Raw genomic sequence first — 23,299 nt, forward strand, 5'->3', positions numbered from 1 at the left:
TGTCTTCTGTTTTAAATTTTTCTAACCAAAATCTATGCTTTAGTTTTTGCTTGATAATATATAATGTTTTTTTTTTCTTTTTGTTGCTTTGACAGTATTTTTCATCCATTTTCAGAAATGTTTTCCTCCTGTGACTTCATTCCATTTTCTTTCTGTTCCTTTTACTTGGGTTTTTGTGAATTTTCTTGTATCTGCGTGTTTAGAGTTGCTATCCACTTTCAAAAGAAATTTTGACCGTTATAGTTTCTAATATTTTTCTAATCAGCTCCTTTCTAATTATATTTGTAATATTTTCTCAGTTATCACTGAAAGTCTGTTAGGTTTTTTTTTTTTTAATTTTTAACTCTATGATTGTGTTTGATTTGTTTCAATTGCTTTTTATTCATGTTTAAATTTTTCTTGAATTGTTTCCTTTTTCTCAGGAATTACAGTCATTTACTGCTTGTTGTACAGTATCTATGTATGGTTGGTTCATTTAATTTCTACAAAGTTTAGATTTTGTCATGGAAGCCAGATCTTATAGTAATTAATTACTCATGAGTAGATGTGGAAGCATCTTAAGTTCTGTATTTTTTCAATGTTATCTGAATTTTATATTTGTAGCATAACACACATTTCAGTGAGAATGTATTCTTTGTATATTGAAGTGCATTCGTTGTTAATATTGTGGTTATATCTTTTGAAGCTAAATTATTGATGGGGGTTGTGGCAAAGATGACAGAGTAGGAAGACCTTGAGCTTACCTCCTCCCACAGATACACCAAAATTGCAACCACTTACAAAGCAGCTCTCTCTATATATATAACCTAAGTACTGTCAGAAATATTTCTCACATCTAAGGACCTGAAGTACGAAAAATAATGAGGTGGATAGGATAGGTAGAGAGACATTATAGTCAGGACTGACACCTCTGGGTGAGCAACTCACAAATGGAAGGAACATCATATGTAGACGTCCTTGCCAGTGAACACACAGCTGTTCAACATCCCCACATTAGGCTTCTGTGTCCATGAGGGCTTGCACAGGGAAGATAAGCCCTCAGAAAATCTAGCTTGATAGCCTGCAAGCTTTCTATTTGGAAAAGCTGGAAGGCTATAGGAAACAGAATCTTCACTCTTTAACCGTGCATACAAAATGTCACACACTCTAAGTCCCAGTACACAAGCACTAATTTGAAAGAGGCATGGGTCAGACCCATCTGATCATCTTGGAGAGCCTCCTGGATAGGCTGAAGGCAACTGAGACTCCCAGTTGAAAAGGGAATACTGGAAGTAGCCATTTAGAAGTACCAATTTTGAGGAGCTCTTTCTACTGTGATGACATCAGCCTACCAAGTGTCATTTTGGAAACTTAAACCTATCAGTATGGAGGACATACCCACCCATGCTCAGTTCGAGCAGGTCATTTCCAGCTCAAACTCCATTGAGCTGTGCAGACAGCAAATCAGGGACCCATCGCCACTCGCAGGAGGCCAACACCAGCCTGACTATCCCTTGGCTAAGCAGACAGCTGCATGAGGACCTGGCCCTACTCTCCCTTGGGCTACTAGCAGCACTACCTACCACCCCTGGCTACTCAACCAATCATGAGGATGGGATCCCTTACCCTCCAGGGGTTTCAAAGCAAATGTACAATGCATAGCCACATAGCCAACTCAGCTGGGCTCCAACCCCACCTGCCAGCATGCCTAATATACTAACTCCTACCATTACATAAGGGTACACATGTCCCATATGAGGGCTACACTATGGCCTATACCTCTGATGCCCAAATGAGAGAATGCTTCTGGACCTCATTGGATGTTTCCTACACAAAGTCACTTCTCCAAGATTGAAAACTGTAACTGATGTACATAGGAAAATACATAGAGAACTGGGAAAAATAAGAAGACAGAGAAATACATTCCAGATGATGAAATAAGACAACACCTCCAAAAATGAACTAAATGGAGAGGAGATAATCAATCTACTCGGTAGAGAGTTGAAGGTAATGATCTAAAAATGCTCATGGAACTCAGGAAGAGAATGAATGAACATAATAAGGATTTCAGCAAAGTTAGAAACTATAAATAAAAATCAAACAGAGCTGAAGAATACAATAACTGAGATAAAATCCACACCAGAAGGAATTATCAGTAGATTAGATCAGAGGAATGGATCAGTGCTCTGAAAGACAGGTCATTGGTAATTACACATGATGACCATAAAAAAGAAAATAATTTTTTAATTAAAATAATCTAAGACTTTGGGGATGACATCAAGTATGCCAACATTCACACTATAGAGATCGCAGAAGGAAAGAGAGAAATGAACAGAAAACTTATTTGAAGAAATAATGGCTGAAAACATCCCTACCTCAGGAAGGAAACAGACCCCTAGGTCCAGGAAGTATAGCAATTCAAGCTAGATTAACTCATAGATCCACATCAAGACACATTATCATTAAATTATCAACTATTAAAGATAATTAGAGAATCTTAAAAGCAGCAAGACAACAACAAATAGTTATATTCAAAGAAACTTGTATAAGACTATCAGATGACTTTTTAGTAGAAAATAGGCAGGCCAGAAATGAGTAGCATGGGCACGATGCATTCAAAGTGATGAAAGGAAAAACCTGCAACTAAGAATACTCTACCCAGCAATGTAATTATTCAGATTTTAAGAAGAGATAAAGATTTTTCTAGACAAATAAAAGCTAAAATGGTTAAGATTCATTATACTGACTTTATAAGCAATGGTAAAGGAACTTTAAGCAGGGGACAAATAGACCACAACAAAAATGGGAAAAATATGAATGAGAAATATCATTGGTAGAAAAAAATATATAAAGTAGTGGATCTACTATTTATAAAATTATAAGAAGCTTAAAAGACAAAAGTAGTAAAAATATTTTATAGTCAAAATATGTGATAAGGATAGCCAAAGCAAAAAGATATAAAATATTGTGTCAATATAATTAAAGGTAGGACATGGATTTAAAATGTTAGGCTGCTAGAATGCAAAACAATCCACCTGCCAATGAAGAACATACTGGAGATATGGGTTCAGTCCCTGAGCTGGGAAGATCCTGTGGAGTGGGAAAAAGCAACATACTCCAGAATTCTTGTCTGGAAAATTCCATGGACAGAGGAACCTTGTGAGCTACAGCCCTTCGGTGGCAAAGACTTCAACACAACTGAGCGCTGAGCGCACATACATGCACATTCAAACCTAAGAGATCATCCACTTAATCATATGTATAGAAAGAAAGAATGATAGATAGATAGATAGATAATGCTCAGTTGCTAAATTTTGTCTGACTCTTTGTAACCCCATGGACTGTAGCCTACCAGGCTCCTCTCTCCATGAGATTTTCCAGGTAGAAATTCTGGAGTGAGTTGCCATTTCCTCCTCCAAGGGATCTTCCTGGCTCAAAGATTGAACCCAAGTCCCCTGTGTCTCCTGCATTAGCAGGCAGATTCTTTACCTTGAGCCATCTGGGATGTCAGACAGATAGAATGTTGGGAGGCACAGTGCTAAATAGTCTTGAAGGAGAAAGTCCGTGGGAAAATGGCAAAGGGCCAGAAGTACCCAGGCATTTGTGTACTGATTGCTGAAGAACATTTCCTGCCTTTGGCTATGCTCGGTGCCTAGATTTAACAACAAACATTAAAGACGTTGCTTGAGAAAATGGGTCATGGATAAATACATGGGTCATTAAGAATGCACTGTTCGTTGAAGTATCTTTTACTGATTATATCCCAGCCTTGTACCTGTTCTGCTGGCTGTATGCTCTAAGCCCTTTGTTCCTTGGTCCTATAAAAAGGCTTGACTGCAGAAATAAACTTGTCAGTCCTTGCAGAGACTGTCCAAATGTTGTTCTTTCAGGTGCGCCGTTTCCAAGTCCCGGAGACACATCTCCAACAAGTGGTGCCCGAACAGGGACTTGACGGAAGACTGAACAAAGTGGCGAGCCCTGCAGAAAGAGGTAAGCAGGATGGGACAACATAGCAGTAAGATTCCTTTCATTTCTATAATGCATCACTTTCTGAAACAAAATGCTGTGAATGTTTCAAGAGATCAGTTGAATGACTGCTATCATATTTTACTGGAACATAATCCGTGGTTCCCAGAGGAGGGGACGCTCGATCTAGACATATGGAAAAGGGTTAAGAATAATGTTTTGCGAGCATATCAGCAAGGAGTCCGTATTCCCCCTCAATGGTGGCTTACATGGTCACTCATATGGGCTGTCACAGAACAAATTGATGGACATAATGTTGATTCAGAAGTAGAAACTATTTGGTCTTTACATGAATATGAGCTTTAGGAACAAGATATGCAAGGTGCTTTGAAATATAAGAATGTTATGCTTAATCAGACACAATCCCTGGAAAAACAGCTTGGAGACATATGTATACAGAATGTGTCAAAACTGAAGCCACTTAGAACAGAGGTCATTTTATTCAACGGACAGCCCAAACCTAAGGTTTTTCCTTCTGCTCCATCTACAATAGCAGTTGCTAACTTTGCTCATACTAATCATTTCACTCCTCCTCAGGAGATGCCTGCTTGTGCTTTTGCTTTCCCAATACAGTTTGATCAGCCTGCCCAAGGCCAGAATGCTTGGGCTGGTCTAGATTTTGGTATGTTGTCCAGCTTTAAGAAAGCATGCACTCTGTAAGGACCTACTTCTCCTTACTGTGTAGAATTCCTCAGAGGATGGGCTGATCATTGGATGCCATAGGATTTTTTTCAAGTAGCAAAGATGGTTCTAAATCCTCAACAATTACTTCAGTGGCAAATGTGGAATGGTGATGAGGCCCAACAAATGATGATTGACCAGCAATGTCGTGGTAACCCTGCCAATTTAACCTATGATATACACACTGGAACTGGAGCCATGGCCGATATGACTGTGCAATTAGATAATATTACCCCTCAGATGTTGCATTTCTTTAGAGAAATTTCTTGCAGAGCATGGGCAAAGGTTGATAATGTTAACTCTGATGGTTCATTGTCAAGATTACCCAGGGACATGAGGAGGAATATGCCCAATTTATAGGAAAATTAAAGGATGCCATCGAAAAATCTATCAGAGATGAAACCTTACAAAATATTATTTTAAAACAACTTGCCTTTGAAAATGCTAATGAGGAATGTCGATCCGTACTTAGACCAATTTCAGAAACCAGTTCTCTTATGGAATATTTGAAAGTTTATAGAGATATCAGATCTATGTCCCATAGAGCAAAATTAGCGGCACTAGAAACTTTCAACGTGCAAAAGGCTGCCAGTGCTAAATGCTTTAACTGCGGGAAGGCCGGCCATATGAAAAAACAATGCCACATGCCAGTGCAAACACCAAAAAATAATCTTACTTGTAATAAAAAAAAGGCTCCCGGGAGTTTGCCCAAAATGTAAAAGGGGATTCCATTGGTTGAATGAGTGTCGTTCCAAATTCAATAAGGATGGAAATGCATTCACACCAGAGGAACAACAAAAACAACAGGGAAAATAATAAAGGGGCTATCCTCTAGCCCCACTACAAAAGGAGGACCCAACATTATGACACTGCAAGCAGCTACCTCTAAGAGTGCTTGCATTGATATACCTAGTCCTTATGATATGGAATGGATAGAATTATACAATCCTCATAAAATCTCCACTGGATATTATGGTCTGATCCCACCCGGAACAGTTGGACTAATTTTGGGACGTAGCAGCTGTACGATGAAAAGTTTAGTAGTATTGACTGGAGTCATGGATGAAAATTATGAAGGAGAGATACATGTCATGGTGAATGTCGTAGAATTAAGAAATGTGTATCTACAAAAAGGGGAACGGTTTGCACAATTATTAGTTTTTCCATATGTCAAACCAATGAGGGCATCTGATAAAATTAGGCAGGGAGGTTTTGGTAGCACCAACCTTACTGCCACACTATCTACCTTATTAAAGGAACATCAAAAGCCTATGCTTACTCTAAAGATATGGGGGACGGAGGGGGAATTTCACAGGTATGTTGGATACAGGGGCTGACATTTCCATTATTAGGACTGAAGAATGGCCCCTTGAATGGGGTAAGACTGTGGCTCCTTCCAGACTGTTAGGGGTAGGAGAGGCTGATGCTACATGAACTTTCGTCAGTGCATCCTATTTACAAGCTTATGGTCCTGATCAAATTGTAGTTTACATCAAGCCATATATTACCAGTATCCCTATTAATTTGTGGGGAAGGGATTTTCTTGAACAAACGAAAGCCACAGTCTCTCTAAATGAGCCTTTTTGCTGGGGTCCATTGAATTAACACTGCTGCCTCTAGATTGGGAATCTGATGCCCCGGTATGGACACCTCAGTGGCCCCTGACTAAAGAAAAGTTGGCAGCTCTCGCACAATTAGTAAATGAGCAATTACAGAAAAATCATATAGAGCCTTCATTTTCCCCATGGAATTCTCCCGTTTTTGTAATAAAAAAGAAATCAGGAAAATGGCAAACGCTGATAGATTTAAGAAATGTTAATAATACTATGATTCCTATGGGGCCTTTACAACCTGGATTGCCCTCCCCTTCCATGGTGCCAAAAGGATGGCCTGTAATTATTATTGATTTACAAAACTGCTTTTTTACTATACCTAAGCATCCTAAAGATAGAAAACGTTTTGCTTCTTCAGTTCCCTCGATAAATCGCATGGCTCCTGTTAAAAGATTTCAATGGAAGGTTTTACCTCAGGGGATGAGGAACTCTGCTACCATTTGCCAATATCTCATATCTGCTTTATTACAACCCAGTAGAGATAAATATCCTACTGCCTTCATAATTCATTATATGGATGACATACTACTTTCCATGGAATCTGAACTTTGTTTACAACAGTTATATGACAAAGTCACCTCCACTCTTCAAAATCATGGCCTACTTGTTGCGCCAGATAAAATTCAGTTGAAAGCACCCTTTAATTACCTAGGACATGTTATGGAAGAGTCTAAGATAAAACCTCAAAAAACTCAAATCTCTGTGCATTCTCTACGCACATTAAACGATTTTCAAAAATTGATAGGAGATATTAATTGGCTTCAGTCATCTATTGGCATTCCCACCTATGCATTACAAAATTTATTTAAAATTTTAGAGGGACATCCTGACCTTAATAGTCCTAGACAGCTAACAAAAAAAGCGAAAGAAGAATTAAAATTTGTTGAAAGACAAATTCAACAGTCTTTCTCAACTCGGCTGGACCATACCCAACTGATCTATTTATATATATTCCCCACCAAACATTCACTTACTGCAATCATAGCTCAAAACAGCCCGATAGAATGGGTATATCTACATACTAAGCAGTCAAAGAAAATCGTATCAAACATTGAGAAAATAGGACAGGCTAATTGTATCAGGAAGGAACCATGTACAAACCTTAACTGGATTTGATCCATATGCAATACATGTCCTTTGACAAAAAAGGAATTACAAATTGCCTTACAGTATAACATGACCATGCAAATAGCATTAAGTGGGTTTCAGAACCTTATCTCATTCCATTTGCTGAAAGGAAAATTATGGGACTTCCTACAATTTACTAAATTTATAGTAACTAATATCATTGCCTCCCAGCCTATTTCAAATGCATTTACCTGTTTCATTGACGGCAACAAGAAAGGCATAGCTGGGATTGTCAGCCCTGATATCAAAGAGAAATTACCCACTACCTATTCTTCAATACAAAGAGTTGAATTGTATGCTTTATATGCTCTTTTGTTTCTTCAGCCATCATCCTCAATATTTATACTGATTCCAAATACCTTGCTTCCCTTTTCCCCGATTTTGTTACCACCTTTTTATACAACCTAGATGAAGAATTACATATTCTCTTTTCAAAAACTCAAGCCTTAATTCGATCACGTACGGAACCTTTCTTCATTGCACATATACATGCTCATTCAGGTTTACCTGGGCCCCTGGCAGCAGGGAATGATGCTGTTGATAAGTTCACAGCTCCTGTCTTTACATCTGCTATGGACGAACACACTAATGTTCATACCAATGCTAAAAGTTTGCACTCTAAATACCATATTCCTCTCACTGAAGCAAGACATATCATTAAATCCTGTGATGTCTGCACTCCTCTGCACTTATGTACCACAGTTTCAGGAGTTAATCCTCCTGGGCAACAGCCGAACTCCCTTTGGCAATCTGACTTCACTCATTGCTCCTTCAGAAAGTTTTCTTTGCTTTTTGTCTCCGTGGATAAATTTTCAGGTTTTATATGGGCAGTGCCTGTCTCTTCAGAATCCAGCAAACACGCCATTTCCCCACTTTTACTAAGCTTCCCTGTTATGGGAATACCTTCGGTCTTAAAAACAGATAATGGGCCTGCATTTATCTCTCACTCATTTCGTTCATTTCTAATGGAATGGAATATAACACACATCACGGGGATACCCTACAATCCCCAGGGTCAAGCAATTATCGAAAGAACCCATTGTACTCTTAAAACTCATTTGTTAAAACAGAAAGGGGGAATATGGAAGAGGAGATACACTTCTTATCCTATGAACCCTTAATAGTTATTATCTTTAACTCTTTATTCCTTAAATTTTTTTAATTTACTAAAAGATAGTTCTGATACTCGTGAAGACAGACATTTTGCAGAGGAAAACAGTAAGAAACTGTTAGAAGCCAACACACCAATATGGTATAAGCAGTTTAATCAATGGTTGCCAGGAATCTTATGACTCCTAGGCAGACGTTACAGTCTCGTCGTTGCAGATGGAGAAGAAATCTAGGTTCCACTTCGCCATGTCCATTACCAAGAAGGACCCCAAGACCAGACTCCCCGGACAGGTGACGCAGCTGACACGAAGGGTCTCATCAATGACCATAGAGAAGCTGAAGAGAAAACGTCAATGTCTGAACCCCTACCATAGGACATGAGCAATGGTATGTGTGGAAGATTCCTGCTGCATTGGAGTGCTTTGCCAATGTGTATGGGACTGGGAAAGCCTTAAAAACCTCAAAACTATACCTTTTTATACAATAGTACAGGTTATGTCCAATCTTGTGTGCACCTCCCGTACATGTTTATTGTAGGTAACTTCGATATAGATCTTTCTGCTAAGATTGTTAACTGTACAGCATGCACCTTGTATATGTGTTTAAACCATACTATTTCATATCATTAGGTCAACATTGCAATAGTCAAGCAAAGATCTGATATGTGGCTTCCTGTTAACCTAACAGAACCATGGACCAACTCTGTATTTCTCTAAGTTTTGCTCAAATATGGCTTAAGGAGGTCAAGGCACATAATAGGATGGATTATTGCTGGCATTCTTAGTCTACTATCTATTGTTACAGTAGGAACCCTATCTGGTATGTCACTACACAATTCTACACAGATGTCTCTACTCAAGACTCTGTGCCTCCTACGATGGAGTCCAACTAACAGCTGTCATGCTTAAACTAAAAACAAAAGGAGGATAAGTTGGGAGGCACAGTGCTAAATAGCCTTGAAGGAGAAAGTCCGTGGGAAAATGGCAAAGGGCCAGAAGTACCCAGGCATTTGTGTACTGATTGCTGAAGAACATTTCCTGCCTTTGGCTATGCTCAGCGCCTAGATTTAACAACAAACATTAAAGACGTTTCTTGAGACAATGGGTCATGGATAAATACATGGGTCGTTAAGAATGCGCTGTTCCTTGAAGTATCTTTTACTGATTATATCCTAGCCTTGTACGTGTTCTGCTGGCTGTATGCTCTAAGCTCTTTGTTCCTTGCTCCTATAAAAAGGCTTGACTGCAGAAATAAACTTGTCAGTCCTTGCAGAGACTGTCCAAGTGTTGTTCTTTCAGGTTCGCCATTTCCAAGTCTTAGAGACATATCTCCAACATACATGTTGAGATATATATATATGTGTATACATATATATATATATGTCATCTTCCTATATATAGTAACCTATATATGCCATCTTCAAGTAGTCTTTATCCCCAGCATGTAAGGACATATAAATATCAACAATTCAGCCAATGTGGTCACCTCTTAACTAATTGAAAATAAACGTTATGAGATCATCTAAATAAATGCACAAAAAATTTGCAAGATTAAGTGAGTGAGTGAGTGAAGTTGCTCAGTCATGTCCAACTCTTTGCAACCCCATGGACTGTAGCCCCCCAGGCTCCTCCGTCCATGGGATTCTCCAGGCAAGAATACTGGAGTGGGTTGCCATTTCCTTCTCCAGGGGATTGTCCCAACCCAGGGATCAAACCCAGGTCTCCTGCATTGCAGGCAGACGCTTTACCATTTGCAAGATTAAACATCCATTAATAATAAAAATGCTGAACAATGAGAGTCTAGAGGGATTATATCTCAACATATTAAATATAACATATGCAGAAGTTTCATCCAAAAACTGCAGAATATACACTCTTTTCAAGTGGACACAGAAAATTCTTCAGGATATATCACATGTTAGGCCACAAAGCAAGTCTCAGTAAATTTAGGAAGACTGAAATCATAATAAACATCTTTTCTGACCACAGAGATGAGAGACTAGAAATCAAGTATAATAAAATAGCTGCAGAAAACCTTCAGAGACAAAATCATGTGGGAATGAAATAATTTTTGATAAAACAAATGGTGGGTCATTGCAGAAATCAATGAAGAAATTGAAATAACTGGAAACAATTGAAAATGAAAGACAATGATCCAAATTGTGGGAAGCAGCAAAAGAAGTTCTAAGAGAGAAGGTTATACTCATATAATTCTACCTCTAAAAAGAAGAAAAATCTCAAATAAGCAATCTTATATATAAAACAACTTGAGAAAAGAATAAATTAAAAGACAATCAAAAAAAAAAAAAGACAATCAGACTACAAAGTGGGTAGTAAGCAAAAACATGATCATAGAAGAAATAAATAAGAGACTAAAAAAAAATGGAAAAGACTAATGAGGCAAATATCTGATATTAAAAAAGATAACAAAATTGATAAGCTTTTAGCTAGACTCATCAGAAAAAAAGAGAGAGAACCCAAATCTATAAAATCATAAATAAAAGTGAAGTTACAACCAGCACAACAGAAACACAAATTATAAAACAATACTGAGAAAAACTATATGCCAATAAAATGGACAGTTTAAAAGAAAAGGACAGATTCCTAGAAATGCATAATCCCCTAAGACTGAATCAAGAAGAAACAGAAAGTGTGAACAGACTGATTGCCAGTAAATACATTTAATCAGTAATAGTAGCCTCCCAACAAACAGAATTCCAACAATCAGCTTCACAGGTGAATGCTACCAAACATTTCAAGGAGAGTTAACACCTATCTTTATCAAACTATTCCTAAAATTCACAGAGTGTAGCTTTCTTGAAAAACTGGAAAATACAACTGCCATATGACCCAGCAATCCCACTACTGAGCATACACACTGAGGAAACCAGAATTGAAAGAGACACGTATACCCCAATGTTCATCACAGCACTGTTTATAATAGCCAGGACATGGAAGCAACCTAGATATCCATCAGCAGATGAATAGATAAGAAAGCTGTGGTACATATACACAAATGGAGTATTATTCAGCCATTAAAAAGAATACATTTGAATCAGTTCTAATGAGGTGGATGAAACTGAGCCTATTATACAGAGTGAAGTAAGCCAGAAAGAAAAACACCAATACAGTATACTAACACATATATATGGAATTTAGAAAGATGGTAATGATAACCCTGTATGCGAGACAGCAAAAGAGACACAGATGTATCCAACAGTCTTTAGGACTCTGGGGGAGAGGGCGAGGGTGGGATGATTTGGGAGAATGGCATTCAAACATGTATATTTATCATATATGAAATGAATCACCAGTCCAGGTTCGATGCATGAGGCACGGTGCTCGGGGCTGGTGCACTGGGATGACCCAGAGGGATGGGATGGGGAGGGAGGTGGGAGTGGGGTTCAGGATCGGGAACACATGTACACCCATGGTGGATTCATGTCAATGTATGGCAAAACCAGTACAATATTGTAAGGTAATTAGCCTCCAATTAAACTAAATAAAGTTATACTCAAAAAAAACAAACAAAAATTGAAGAGGAAGGAACAGCTTTCAAACTCATTCTATGTGGCCAACATCACCCTGATGACAAAACCAGACAGGACACCACGACCAAACAAAAGGCCAGCATCATGTTTAATATAAATGCAAAGTCCTCAACAAGATATTAACAAAAAAATTTTGAACAATATATTAAAAGTATCATACACCATCTTCAAGTGGGGTATATCCCCAGCATGCAAGTATGTGTCAGTACCAACAATTCAGTCAATGTCATCACCTCCTAGCTAATTAAAAATAAAAGCTATATGATCATCTCAGTAGATGCACAAAAGCTTTTAACAAGATTTAACATTCATTATGACTAAAATGATCAACAACGAGGGTCTAAAAGGACTATATCTCAACATAATAAAGGTCATATATTCCAAGCCCCCAGCCAACCTCATACCTAACATTGAAAAGCTGAAAATGCTTCCTCTAAAATTAGAAATTAGACAAGGATGATAAAACAAAGGAAAAAGAATCTGAATTGGAAAGAAAGAAAGAAAACTGTCAATGTTTACAAAAAAATATACTATATAGAGAAACTGATATAGATGCCATCAAAAATCTATTAGAAATAATATATGAATCAATAAAGTTGCATGATAAAAAAATTATATGCAGAAATCTGTGTAGCATAGTGTTTCTATATACTAAGAGCAAACTACTAGAAAGAGAAAGTAATAAAAATTCAACTTAAATTGCATTCAGAAAATAAAGTACCTACACTTAAATCTCATTAAAGAGGTAAAAGATCTGAACTTGGAAAACTAGAAGATGCTGATCAAAGAAATTGAAGACATCGCAAACAAATGGAAAGATATGCCATGCTCGTGGATTGGAAGAATTAATATTATTAAAATGACAATACTAGGCAAGGCGATCTACAGATTCAATCCAATCTCTATTAAAATGCCAATGGCATATTTGGACAGAACTGCAACAAGTAATGCTAAAATTTGTATGGAAACACAAAAGATCCCAAGTAGCTGAAACATTCTTGTGAAAGACGGGTAAAACTGAAAGTATTGTGATCCTTTATTTCAAATTATACTACAATGCTAAGTAATCAAAACACTGTGGTACTGGCACAAAAATATACACATAGATCAGTGGAACAGAATAGAGAGTCCAGAAGTAAGTCCAGGATTATACATCAATTAATCCACAATAAAGGAGGAAGAATACACAATGAGGAAAGACAGGCTCTTCAATGTATGGTGTTGAGAAACCTAGATAGATACATACAAAAGAATCAAACTGGTGTACTTTCTCATACCATGGACAAAAGTAAACTCAAAATGGATAAAAATGTAAATGTAAACTCTGAAACCACAAAACTCTTAGATGAAAATATAGGTAGTAAACTCTTTGACATCAGTCTCGGCAATGTATATATTTTGAGGAGGAAGGATCTGTCTCTTCTGGCAAGGGAAACAGAAGCAAAAATAAACAAATGGGACTACATCAACTGAAAACCTTTGCAGATGAAGGAATCTTTGAACAAAAATGAAAAGGCAGCCGACTGAGTAGGGGAAAATATTTGCAAACAATATATCTTATAAAGGTTAATATTCAAAATATGCCAAAAAATACCACATACAACTCAACTTCAAAAACAAAAGTAAACAAACAAAAAAGAAGCAAAAAGCAATCTGATTAAAAGCAAGCAGTGGATCTTAATATCCGTTTTTCACAAAGATGTATGATTGTCAACAGGCCTTAACTAACCTTAATTAGTATTCTCCTTTTTAAAATATCTAAACTACTTTCTCTTCCTCTACTGGTTAAACTTTTACTAATACTGTATTATAATAAAAAGAAGACCTGGTTCCACATCATTTTGCTGTCTATACAGTTATAAAACCCAGATAAAATCTAAAAATGCTTTTTTTTTTTACTTTAGACAGTTATTTTCTAAAAATAAAATTAAATTATAAACATATTTAGGAAAAATGGCATTCTTAGAAAATTAGGCTTGTTAAGAAGTACACTATGACTGTGACTTTAATGTAGTCTTTCAGTCACCATGTAGTTTTGAAAGAATTTTCAAATATAGATCCTGATCTTAAACTATTTTTACAAAGGATTTTTTAAATGTATTGAATACTATCATATCTTCCAATATATTCTCTAACTGTTTTGTATTTAAATATAGGAATACATAGAATTGTCACCCAATATCTCACTTTGAATTTGTGATTTAGTGGGCATTTGTCATATCATGAAATATACCTACATTAAGAAGCATAGATAATTACAAACTGAAGTGCGATTTTTTTTTAATCATAACTATAATTTACTACATAACTTAAAATATTTACTTATATAAAACTTTCCTCATATGCAAACTTTTAAATCTCTTTTCTATACTTACTGATATGTACGTTGAAATAATACCATAAAGTTTTTCTTTGTCAGTAAAGAAACTAAAGTCCAGAAATATTTCCCAAAGGATATACACAACTATAGAAGGAAAAGTTCCTTGTATTTGGACTATTACTACAGTGTACCTGAGGTTATTTCAGTCCTTATGGACAACAGCACTGAAGTCTACACTTATGTCTCCATAATTGACTTCATGATTACCCCTCTCTCAGTGGAATCCCTCATAGAGGATGAGTAAAAGCTCAATGCTAAAATACTCTTGAAAAAGGTATCAGAGATTTAAAAATAACTGAGGCCATTAAAAACACCACTTTTGATTCACTAGCTCATGATCACAGATCATAGACACAAGATTGCTATGATCTTTAAATATCCATAGTTACCCAGTTATCCTTACTTTAAAACATATCAGGTACACTAGAATTCAGGAAAGGGATTTTCTTTATGTATATCACTGAAGTTTACTTTCTCAGTCTAAAGTGTGAGATCTCTTGAATTGATGCAGCCTTGGTAGAAATTTGTTCATTGCGGTATAAGGACTGGAATATTCACCAGCTTCTCTCTTTGCTTTTAAAGAGAGGGCCAAATAATTACAACATTTTTTAAAATTTAATGACTATTAATGCAAGTTCAACATTTGTAATGAAGCAATTAAAATTCATGTATTTGGGAGAATGACTTTGATATGAGAAAAGGAACGTATGTTTAGAAGCAGAGTTAGAAAACTTTATCTACTTAGTGATTTTTGATTTTACTTAACATACCAGTATTGTCTAATCACATTTTTTCAAAGATGGCTCCAATTAACAATGGAAACTAAACATATTGAGGTAAAATAAAATAAACATATTTCAAATATTTTTAATACTGTCATGTAATGACACAAATACTGACTTAGCTATCATAATGGCTATAAACACTACCATAGAGATTCCATGCAATATGCTTATTTTAGATAAGATGTAATACTCCTAATTTGGATAAGATAATTTTTAACAATAAATATAGCAAGAATAGAAATTCAGAATGTGAATAATCTTAGACAATAAAATATGCTAATTTCTTGCAGAAATCCTTGCCAATGTATGATTTAAATAAAATAACCATATAACTTCTTTCATTGTCTAATAGAATAACAATTCCTGAAGTTTAGTAATATCTAAATCCAAATTCATGCATTTTATTGACGTTAAAGTAGTTTTGTATACCTTTTCTCATTAAGAAGTAAATAATGTATAGCTACATATAAGAGCATATTAACGAATTGATGACTCAGTCGCAATTTCATTTCTTTTGCCTTTTGCCTTTCACCTCTCAGCATTTGTCTGCCATGGGTGACAGGGGAACAAGCAACTACTCAGAAGTGACTGACTTCATTCTTGTCGGCTTCAGGGTCCGCTCAGAACTTCACATTCTCCTCTTCCTGCTATTTCTGCTTATCTACACCATGATCCTTCTAGGAAATGTTGGCATGATGGTCATTATTATGACTGACCCCTGGCTGAACACACCAATGTATTTTTTCCTTGGAAACCTCTCCCTCATTGATCTCTTCTATTCTTCTGTTATTGCACCCAAGGCTATGAGCAACTTCTGGTCTGAGAGCAAGTCCATCTCATTTGCAGGCTGTATTAGCCAGTTCTTTCTCTTTGCTCTCTTCATTGTGACTGAAGGATTTCTCCTAGCAGTCATGGCTTATGACCACTTCATTGCCATCTGCAACCCACTCCTCTACACTGTCCAGATGTCAACACATCTCTGTGTTCAGTTGGTGGCTGGTTCCTATTTTTTTGGCTGCATCAGCTCAGTTCTTCAAACCAGCATGACATTTACTTAATCTTTTGTGCATCTCGAACCATTGACCATTTTTACTGTGATGACCATCCACTTCAGAAGATTTCTTGTTCTGATCTCTATACTCATAAGTTGGTTTCTTTTTTCTTGTACAGCATTATCATTTTGCCTACCATAATTGTCATTATTGTGTGTATATATATATATATATATATATATATATATAGTATCCACAGTTGTAAAATATGCTCCACTGAGGTGCAAAAGAAAGCCTTCTCCACTTGCAGCTCTCACCTAAGAGTCGTGAGTGTACTCTGTGGTGTTGTATTTTTTATGTATCTCACTCCTGATACATTTCCTGAGCTCAGTAAAGTGGTTTCCTTATGTTACACCCTAGTCACTCCTATGTTGAACCCTTTGATTTACTCTCTGAGGAACAAAGATGTCAAAGAAGCTCTGAGAAAGAGCCTAGAGAAAAGATACTTAATTCTACTTTTACAGTGATGTAAATGAAAGTCCTGGGAATTATAACAACTTGGGGAAGCAACTGACTAAAAAGTTGTACCCATTGATCTTAGAAATATTTAATCATAAAGTTTTCATTTATTAGAATTCCATGTACTTACAGCTAAAAAGTACATGGACTATGGTTTGCCTGTTTTGATTCAAGACTGGAATGACTTTTTCTATGCTTCATCTTCAATTTTCTTGCATTAGTAACATGTTTTATGTGGATATAAATGTACTTGGTAGAGGTAGCACAAGGTAATGTAATAAGCAAATGAAATATTATATTTACTGAAGAAATCTTTGTGAACTATTTGTGAGAGAATCTCTCTGCAGTGCACAGTCTGAGGGATGACATGTAAGTAACTCTTAATTGCCCAGAGGCTAATGAATTTATTTCATGGTTTCTCTGACATGTTATTATATCTCCACATCATTTGAATATTGATTAATCTGATAAATTAGTTTTTATATCCTTCCTTTTTACAAGAAAACAGTAATAAAATAAATGAGTAAATTTAATATTTTGCTATATGTGCCTTAGTGAGAATTCTTTTATCAATCCAATATTTATTGAATTTTGATGGACTCTTTGCCCTATAAAAATTCCTAGGCATAAGTAATTTCTCTACTTGAGGTCACAGTAATTGAGGGGAAAATATCTGACTAGAGAGCTAACATGCCATATGTTAAACCCAGTCATAAAAGCAAATATAGAAATATGTATAGAGTGCAGTCTTTAAAGATGAGTCATCTAAATGATCAAGGAAAATTTCAAAGTTTCCTGAAATTTAGGTCTTGATTTAAATGCACAAGAGAGGGAATAAGAGAAACCTAGAAGGCAATTCATGGAACTCATACAAACCTATATAACAAGACAAGGAAAATTTCTTTTATTCTGCAGGCAGCAGGAAGCACTGTGGATTTTTAAAAGGATATATTGTGTTCAAACTTGTATTTTAGAAAAATTGCATTTTAACTTTCTGTAGCTAAATATTCATGGAAGAAGAGAATCACAAAAAGCCTCTGATTATCCAAATGAGAGGTTATGATTGTTTTAATGACAGCAGTCTTACATGAGACAGTGAAGAGAGGGAATATCTTTAAAACCATGGATAAACTAAGTTGAATATTGGGGTGGTTAATAAAATGAGGTCTCGTGGAAGTGAAAATTATTTCAATGTTTAAGAATCTCTCACTGGGAAAATGCGGCCTCATAAAATAAAGAAGAAATTACGATTAATAATATTTAACCATTAAGAGTTTGGAGAAGGAAATGGCAATCCTCTCCAGTGCTATTGCCTGAATGAGCCCATGGACAGAGGAGCCTGGTGGGTTACAGTCCATGGGGTCGCAAAGAGTCAGACACGACTGAGCGACTTCACTTCACTTCACTTCAACCATTAAGAGTTAAGAAAATACTATCAGAAATCAGATTGAGCTTTCAAATTCTGCTTTTGCCTATGTGTTCCAAGGTCAACAGTCTTGACTTTGCAGAAACTCTTGTTTCTCAGTTTAATATAACTAACTAAACATATGAGGTACCATTTCACGCCAGTCAGAATGGCTATGATCCAAAAGTCTACAAGTAATAAATGCTGGAGAGGATGTGGAGAAAAGGGAACCCTCTTACACTGTTGGTGGGAATACAAACTAGTACAGCCACTATGGAGAAAAGCGTGGAGATTCCTCAAAAAAACTGGAAATAGAACTGCCTTATGATCCAGCAATCCCACTGCTGGGCATACACACTGAGGAAACCAGAATTGAAAGAGACACGTGTACCCCAATGTTCATCACAGCACTGTTTATAATAGCCAGGACATGGAAGCAACCTAGATGTCCATCAGCAGATGAATGGATAAGAAAGCTATGGTACATATACACAATGGAGTATTACTCAGCCATTAAAACGAATATATTTGAATCAGTTCTAATGAGGTGGATGAAACTGGAGCCTATTATACAAAGTAAGCCAGAAAGAAAAACACCAATACAGTATACTAACGCATATATATGGAATTTAGAAAGATGGTAACGATAAACCTGTATACAAGACAGCAAAAGAGACACTGATGTATAGAACAGTCTTTTGGACTCTGTGGGAGAGGGAGAGGGTGAGATTATTTGGGAGAATGGCATTGAAATATGTATAATGTTATATATGAAATGAGTCGCCAGTCCAGGTTTGATGCACAATACTGGATGCTTGGGGCTGGTGCACTGGGACGACCCAGCAGGATGGTATGGGGAGGGAGGAGGGAGGAGGGTTCAGGATGAGGAACACATGTATGCATGTGGCTGATTCATTTCGATATATGGCAGAACCAATACAATATTTTAAAGTTTAAAAATAAAATTAAAAAAAAAGAAAAAAAAATAATAAAATATCCAATTGACCTTCTCTTCCTAAACTGATGAAGCTCTTACTAATACTGAATTACAAAAAAAGAGAAGCTCTGGCCCCACATCATTTTTGCTATCTATACACTTTAAAAACCCAGATAAATTCTAAACATAATTTTTAATTTAAAAACTGGTTTTTAAAAAATAATATTAAAATTAACTGATAAAAATATTTTAGAAAAATGACATTCTTATCAAGTTGGGCTTACTAAATAGAGTAGTATGTCTCTGATGTTAATGTAGTCTCAGTCACACTGCAGTTTTAAAGGAATTTTTAAATAGAGATCCTAATCTCATAAGCATTTTTGCTAAAGATATAAAGTTACTTGTATGAATGTTATCTTTCCCTTCAGTATATTTTTTAACTGTTTGGTATTTAAATATAGGAGAACAACATTAGCAACCATAATCTGTCTTTGATTTTGTGATTTAGACAGCATTTGTCATATCCTGAAACATAGCTATATCAAGATATATAGGTAATAATTTCAAGTGAATTTTTCTCTTTTCCCCTTGTTTTTGACTATTATTAGACTATTTGTTTGTACCTAAGGTTACTTCAGTCCTCGTGGACAACAGCCCAAGAGTCTTCACTTATGGCACCATAATTGACATTACGATTACTCCTCTCCCAATGGAATCCATCACAGAAGATGAGCAAAAATTCAATGCTGAAATATCCTGAGGAAGGTTTCACAGGCATTAAACAACTAACACCATCATAAACACCACTACCCATACTCAAGTTCATGATCATGGACTCTGGACGATGCAAGTTACTATGGTCTTTAAATATCCATGGTTACCCAAGTATATTTATCTTAAAACACCTAAGGTGTAACAGAATTCAGGAAAGGGATTTCCATTTATGTATATCAGTGAAGTTTACTTACATTATCTAAACCGTGAGATCACTTGAATTGATGGAGCCTTGGTAGAAAGTCATTCACTGCAGTGTAAGGATTGGAATATTCACTACCTTCTTTCTCTGCCTCAAAAAGAAGTTTAAATGACTGTGATATTTTTTAAATGAGTGTTAATGGAAATGAAATATTTTTAAAGAGGCAATAAAAATGTATATATTGGGAGAATGGCTTTGACCTGAGAAAAGGAAAATATTTGAAAATTCCATTAGAGAACTTTATCTTCACTTAGTGAATTTTGGATGTTTTCAATTATGCCAATAATGTCTATTTTATTCTATTTTCAAAGTTGGCCTACATAAATAAGGAAAATGAAACATATTGAGCTAAATAAGGTAAAAGTATTTTCAATTTATTTACTACTGTCATGTAATGAATCAAACACTAACTTCGTATGAGGGCTGTAAACACTATCATATAACTATCATATAGATTACATTGGAGAAGGAAATGGCAACCCACTCCAGTGTTCTTGCCTGAAGAATCCCATGGATGGGGGAGCCTGGTAGGAGGCCGTCTATGGGATCGCACAGAGTCAGACATGACTGAAGTGACTTAGCAGCAGTAGCATAGATTACATGAGATACTTTTATTTTAGATAATGTGCAGACTACAATTTTAGATGAAGAAAGCATCTAGCTATAAACATTTTAAGGATAGAAATTTAGAATGTAAGTGATTTTAGGCAATAAAATAGGCTAATTTCTTGCAGAAACCCCTGCCAATTATGATTTAACTAAAATAACCAAAGGATATCTTTCCCTGCTTAATAGAATAACAGTTTAAGAAGCCTAATGACATCTACTTCAAATTCCAGCATATTCCTGACATTAAAATTGTTTTGTATGCAATATCTTATTAAGCAGTAAGTAATTTAATTCTACATTTAAGAAAGTATTAATAGCACTAGAGTCAAAGCCACAGTTTCATTTATTTTGCCTTGTGCCTCTCAGCAGATTTCTGCCATGGGTGACAGGGAAACAAGCAACCACTCAGAAGTGACTGACTTCATTCTTGTCGGCTTCAAGGTCCACCCAGAGTTCCACATCCTCCTCTTCCTGTTTTTTCTGCTTGTCTATGCCATGATCCTTCTAGGGAATGTTGGCATGATGGTCATTATTATAACTGATCCCCGGCTGAACACACCAATGTATTTCTTCCTAGGCAACCTGTCCTTCGTTGATCTCTTCTATTCATCTGTTATTGCACCCAAGGCTATGAGCAACTTCTGGTCTGAGAGCAAGTCCATCTCCTATGCAGGCTGTGTGACCCAGCTGTTTCTCTTTGACCTCTTCATTGTTTCCGAGGGATTTCTCCTGGCAGTCATGGCTTATGATCGCTTCATTGCCATCTGCAACCCACTCCTCTATTCTGTCCAAATGTCAACACATCTCTGTGTTCAATTTGTGGCTGGTTCCTATTTTTTTGGCTGTATCAGCTCAGTTCTTCAGACCATCATGACATTTACTTTATCCTTTTGTGCTTCTCGGAACATTGACCATTTTTACTGTGATGAGCGTCCACTTCTGAGGATTTCTTGTTCTGATCTCTACATTCCTAATATGGTATCCTTTTTCCTATGCACCATTATCATTTTGCCTACCATAATTGTCATTATTGTGTCTTATATATATATTGTATCCACAGTTCTAAAAATACGCTCCACTGAGGGGCGAAAGAAAGTCTTCTCCACTTGCAGCTCTCACCTGGGAGTCGTGAGTGTACTGTATGGTGCCATCATCTTTATGTATGTCATCCCTGACAGATTTCCTGAGCTGAGTAAAGTGGCCTCCTTGTGTTACACCCTGGTCACTCCCATGTTGAATCCTTTGATTTACTCTCTGAGAAACAAAGATGTCAAAGAAGCTCTGAGGAAGATCCTGGGGAAAAACCTATTTTTATTTATTTCTATATTAACTGAAAATAGAATTAAGTAAATGTAATATTCTGAAAGTGCTGAGCTTTATAATAACTTAGAGAAGCACTGATTCAAATCTTGAGACTTCATTTGTTTGAATCCCATATATTAAGAATATATACTTTGGAAGATGTATTTGGACCTAATCAGAATACATACATCAGGAAGATGGACTCTATTTTGTCTGGCTGTTGATTTGGAATGGAATGACTTTCTCTGTACTTCCTTTTGGATAATGATAATGGTTTCCATGTAATTTGTTTTTAAGACATATATATTCCAACTTCTGACTCTTTGAGGCTGTTGTTTGGAATATATTTTTTATCTGGAATCAGTATCATATGTTATGTGTGTATATATATATATATATATATATGTACACACACACTTGGTAGAGGTAACACAGTCTGATGTATTAAGAAAGATAGAACAAAATACCAGATTTACTAAAGAAATCTTTGTGAATATCTACTGAGAGAATCAGATACTCAGCAGTACACAGTCTCAAGTGTGAAATGTAAGTAACTCTTAATTGTCCAGAGGCTAACCAAGTGGCACATTTATCTAATGGTTTCTTGGCTGAATCATTATTATTTCTCCCCTTCATTTGAATAAACTGATAAACTGATAAATAAAACTGATAAATTGTTTTTTAAAATTATACCTTTTCACAAGGAAACTGTAATACAAATAAACAACAGTAAATATAATTCATATTTTGTTATATATGCCTTAGTGAGTATTCATTCATCAAATTAACACTTATTGAAGTTTTATATACACTGTGCCCTATAAAAATTCTCAATTTTAAATTATTTCTGTACTTGAGCTCAAACTAATTGATGGAAAAAATAGCTAAATAGAAAGCTATTAATAACATGTCATATGGTAAACCCAGTGAATAAAGTGAGTGAAAGTTGCTCAGTCATGTCCAAATCTTTGCAACTCTATGGGCAGTCCATGGAATTCTCTAGGCCAGGATACTGGAGTGGGTAGCCCTTTCCTTCTCCACGGGATCTTCCCAACCCAGGGATTGAAACCAGGTCTTCCGCATTGTAGGCAGATTCTTTACCACCTGAGCCACAAGGCTAGAAATTACAAAGACAGAGCAGCTTCTACAGATGAGTAATATAAATTATCAGGGAAAACTTCATAAGTACATTTGTAAACATAAATGAACTTGAGCAAGGTGAAATAGAAAAGTTTCTGGGCAAAGGCAATTAAATAATGATATGTTAAACTTCCAAAAATTTAATTCCTGATATTAATGTAAAAGAG

The 23,299-nt window shown here is 36.1% G+C and overlaps 1 protein-coding gene and 1 pseudogene across 1 annotated transcript; both read left to right on the top strand.

Moving 5' to 3' along the window:
* Nucleotides 15,804-16,771, top strand: OR9K19P (olfactory receptor family 9 subfamily K member 19, pseudogene; annotated as a pseudogene).
* OR9K2J (olfactory receptor family 9 subfamily K member 2J) lies at nt 21,039-22,312 on the top strand. The gene has a single exon (XM_002687510.6). The coding sequence runs from the start codon at nt 21,069-21,071 to the stop codon at nt 22,038-22,040; it is 972 nt and encodes a 323-aa protein (XP_002687556.2). The 5' UTR covers nt 21,039-21,068; the 3' UTR covers nt 22,041-22,312.
* The last annotated feature ends 987 nt before the right edge of the window (nt 22,313-23,299 follow it).

The sequence above is a fragment of the Bos taurus genome, chromosome 5 (genome assembly GCF_002263795.3).
Source record: "Bos taurus isolate L1 Dominette 01449 registration number 42190680 breed Hereford chromosome 5, ARS-UCD2.0, whole genome shotgun sequence".
NCBI lineage: Eukaryota > Metazoa > Chordata > Mammalia > Artiodactyla > Bovidae > Bos > Bos taurus.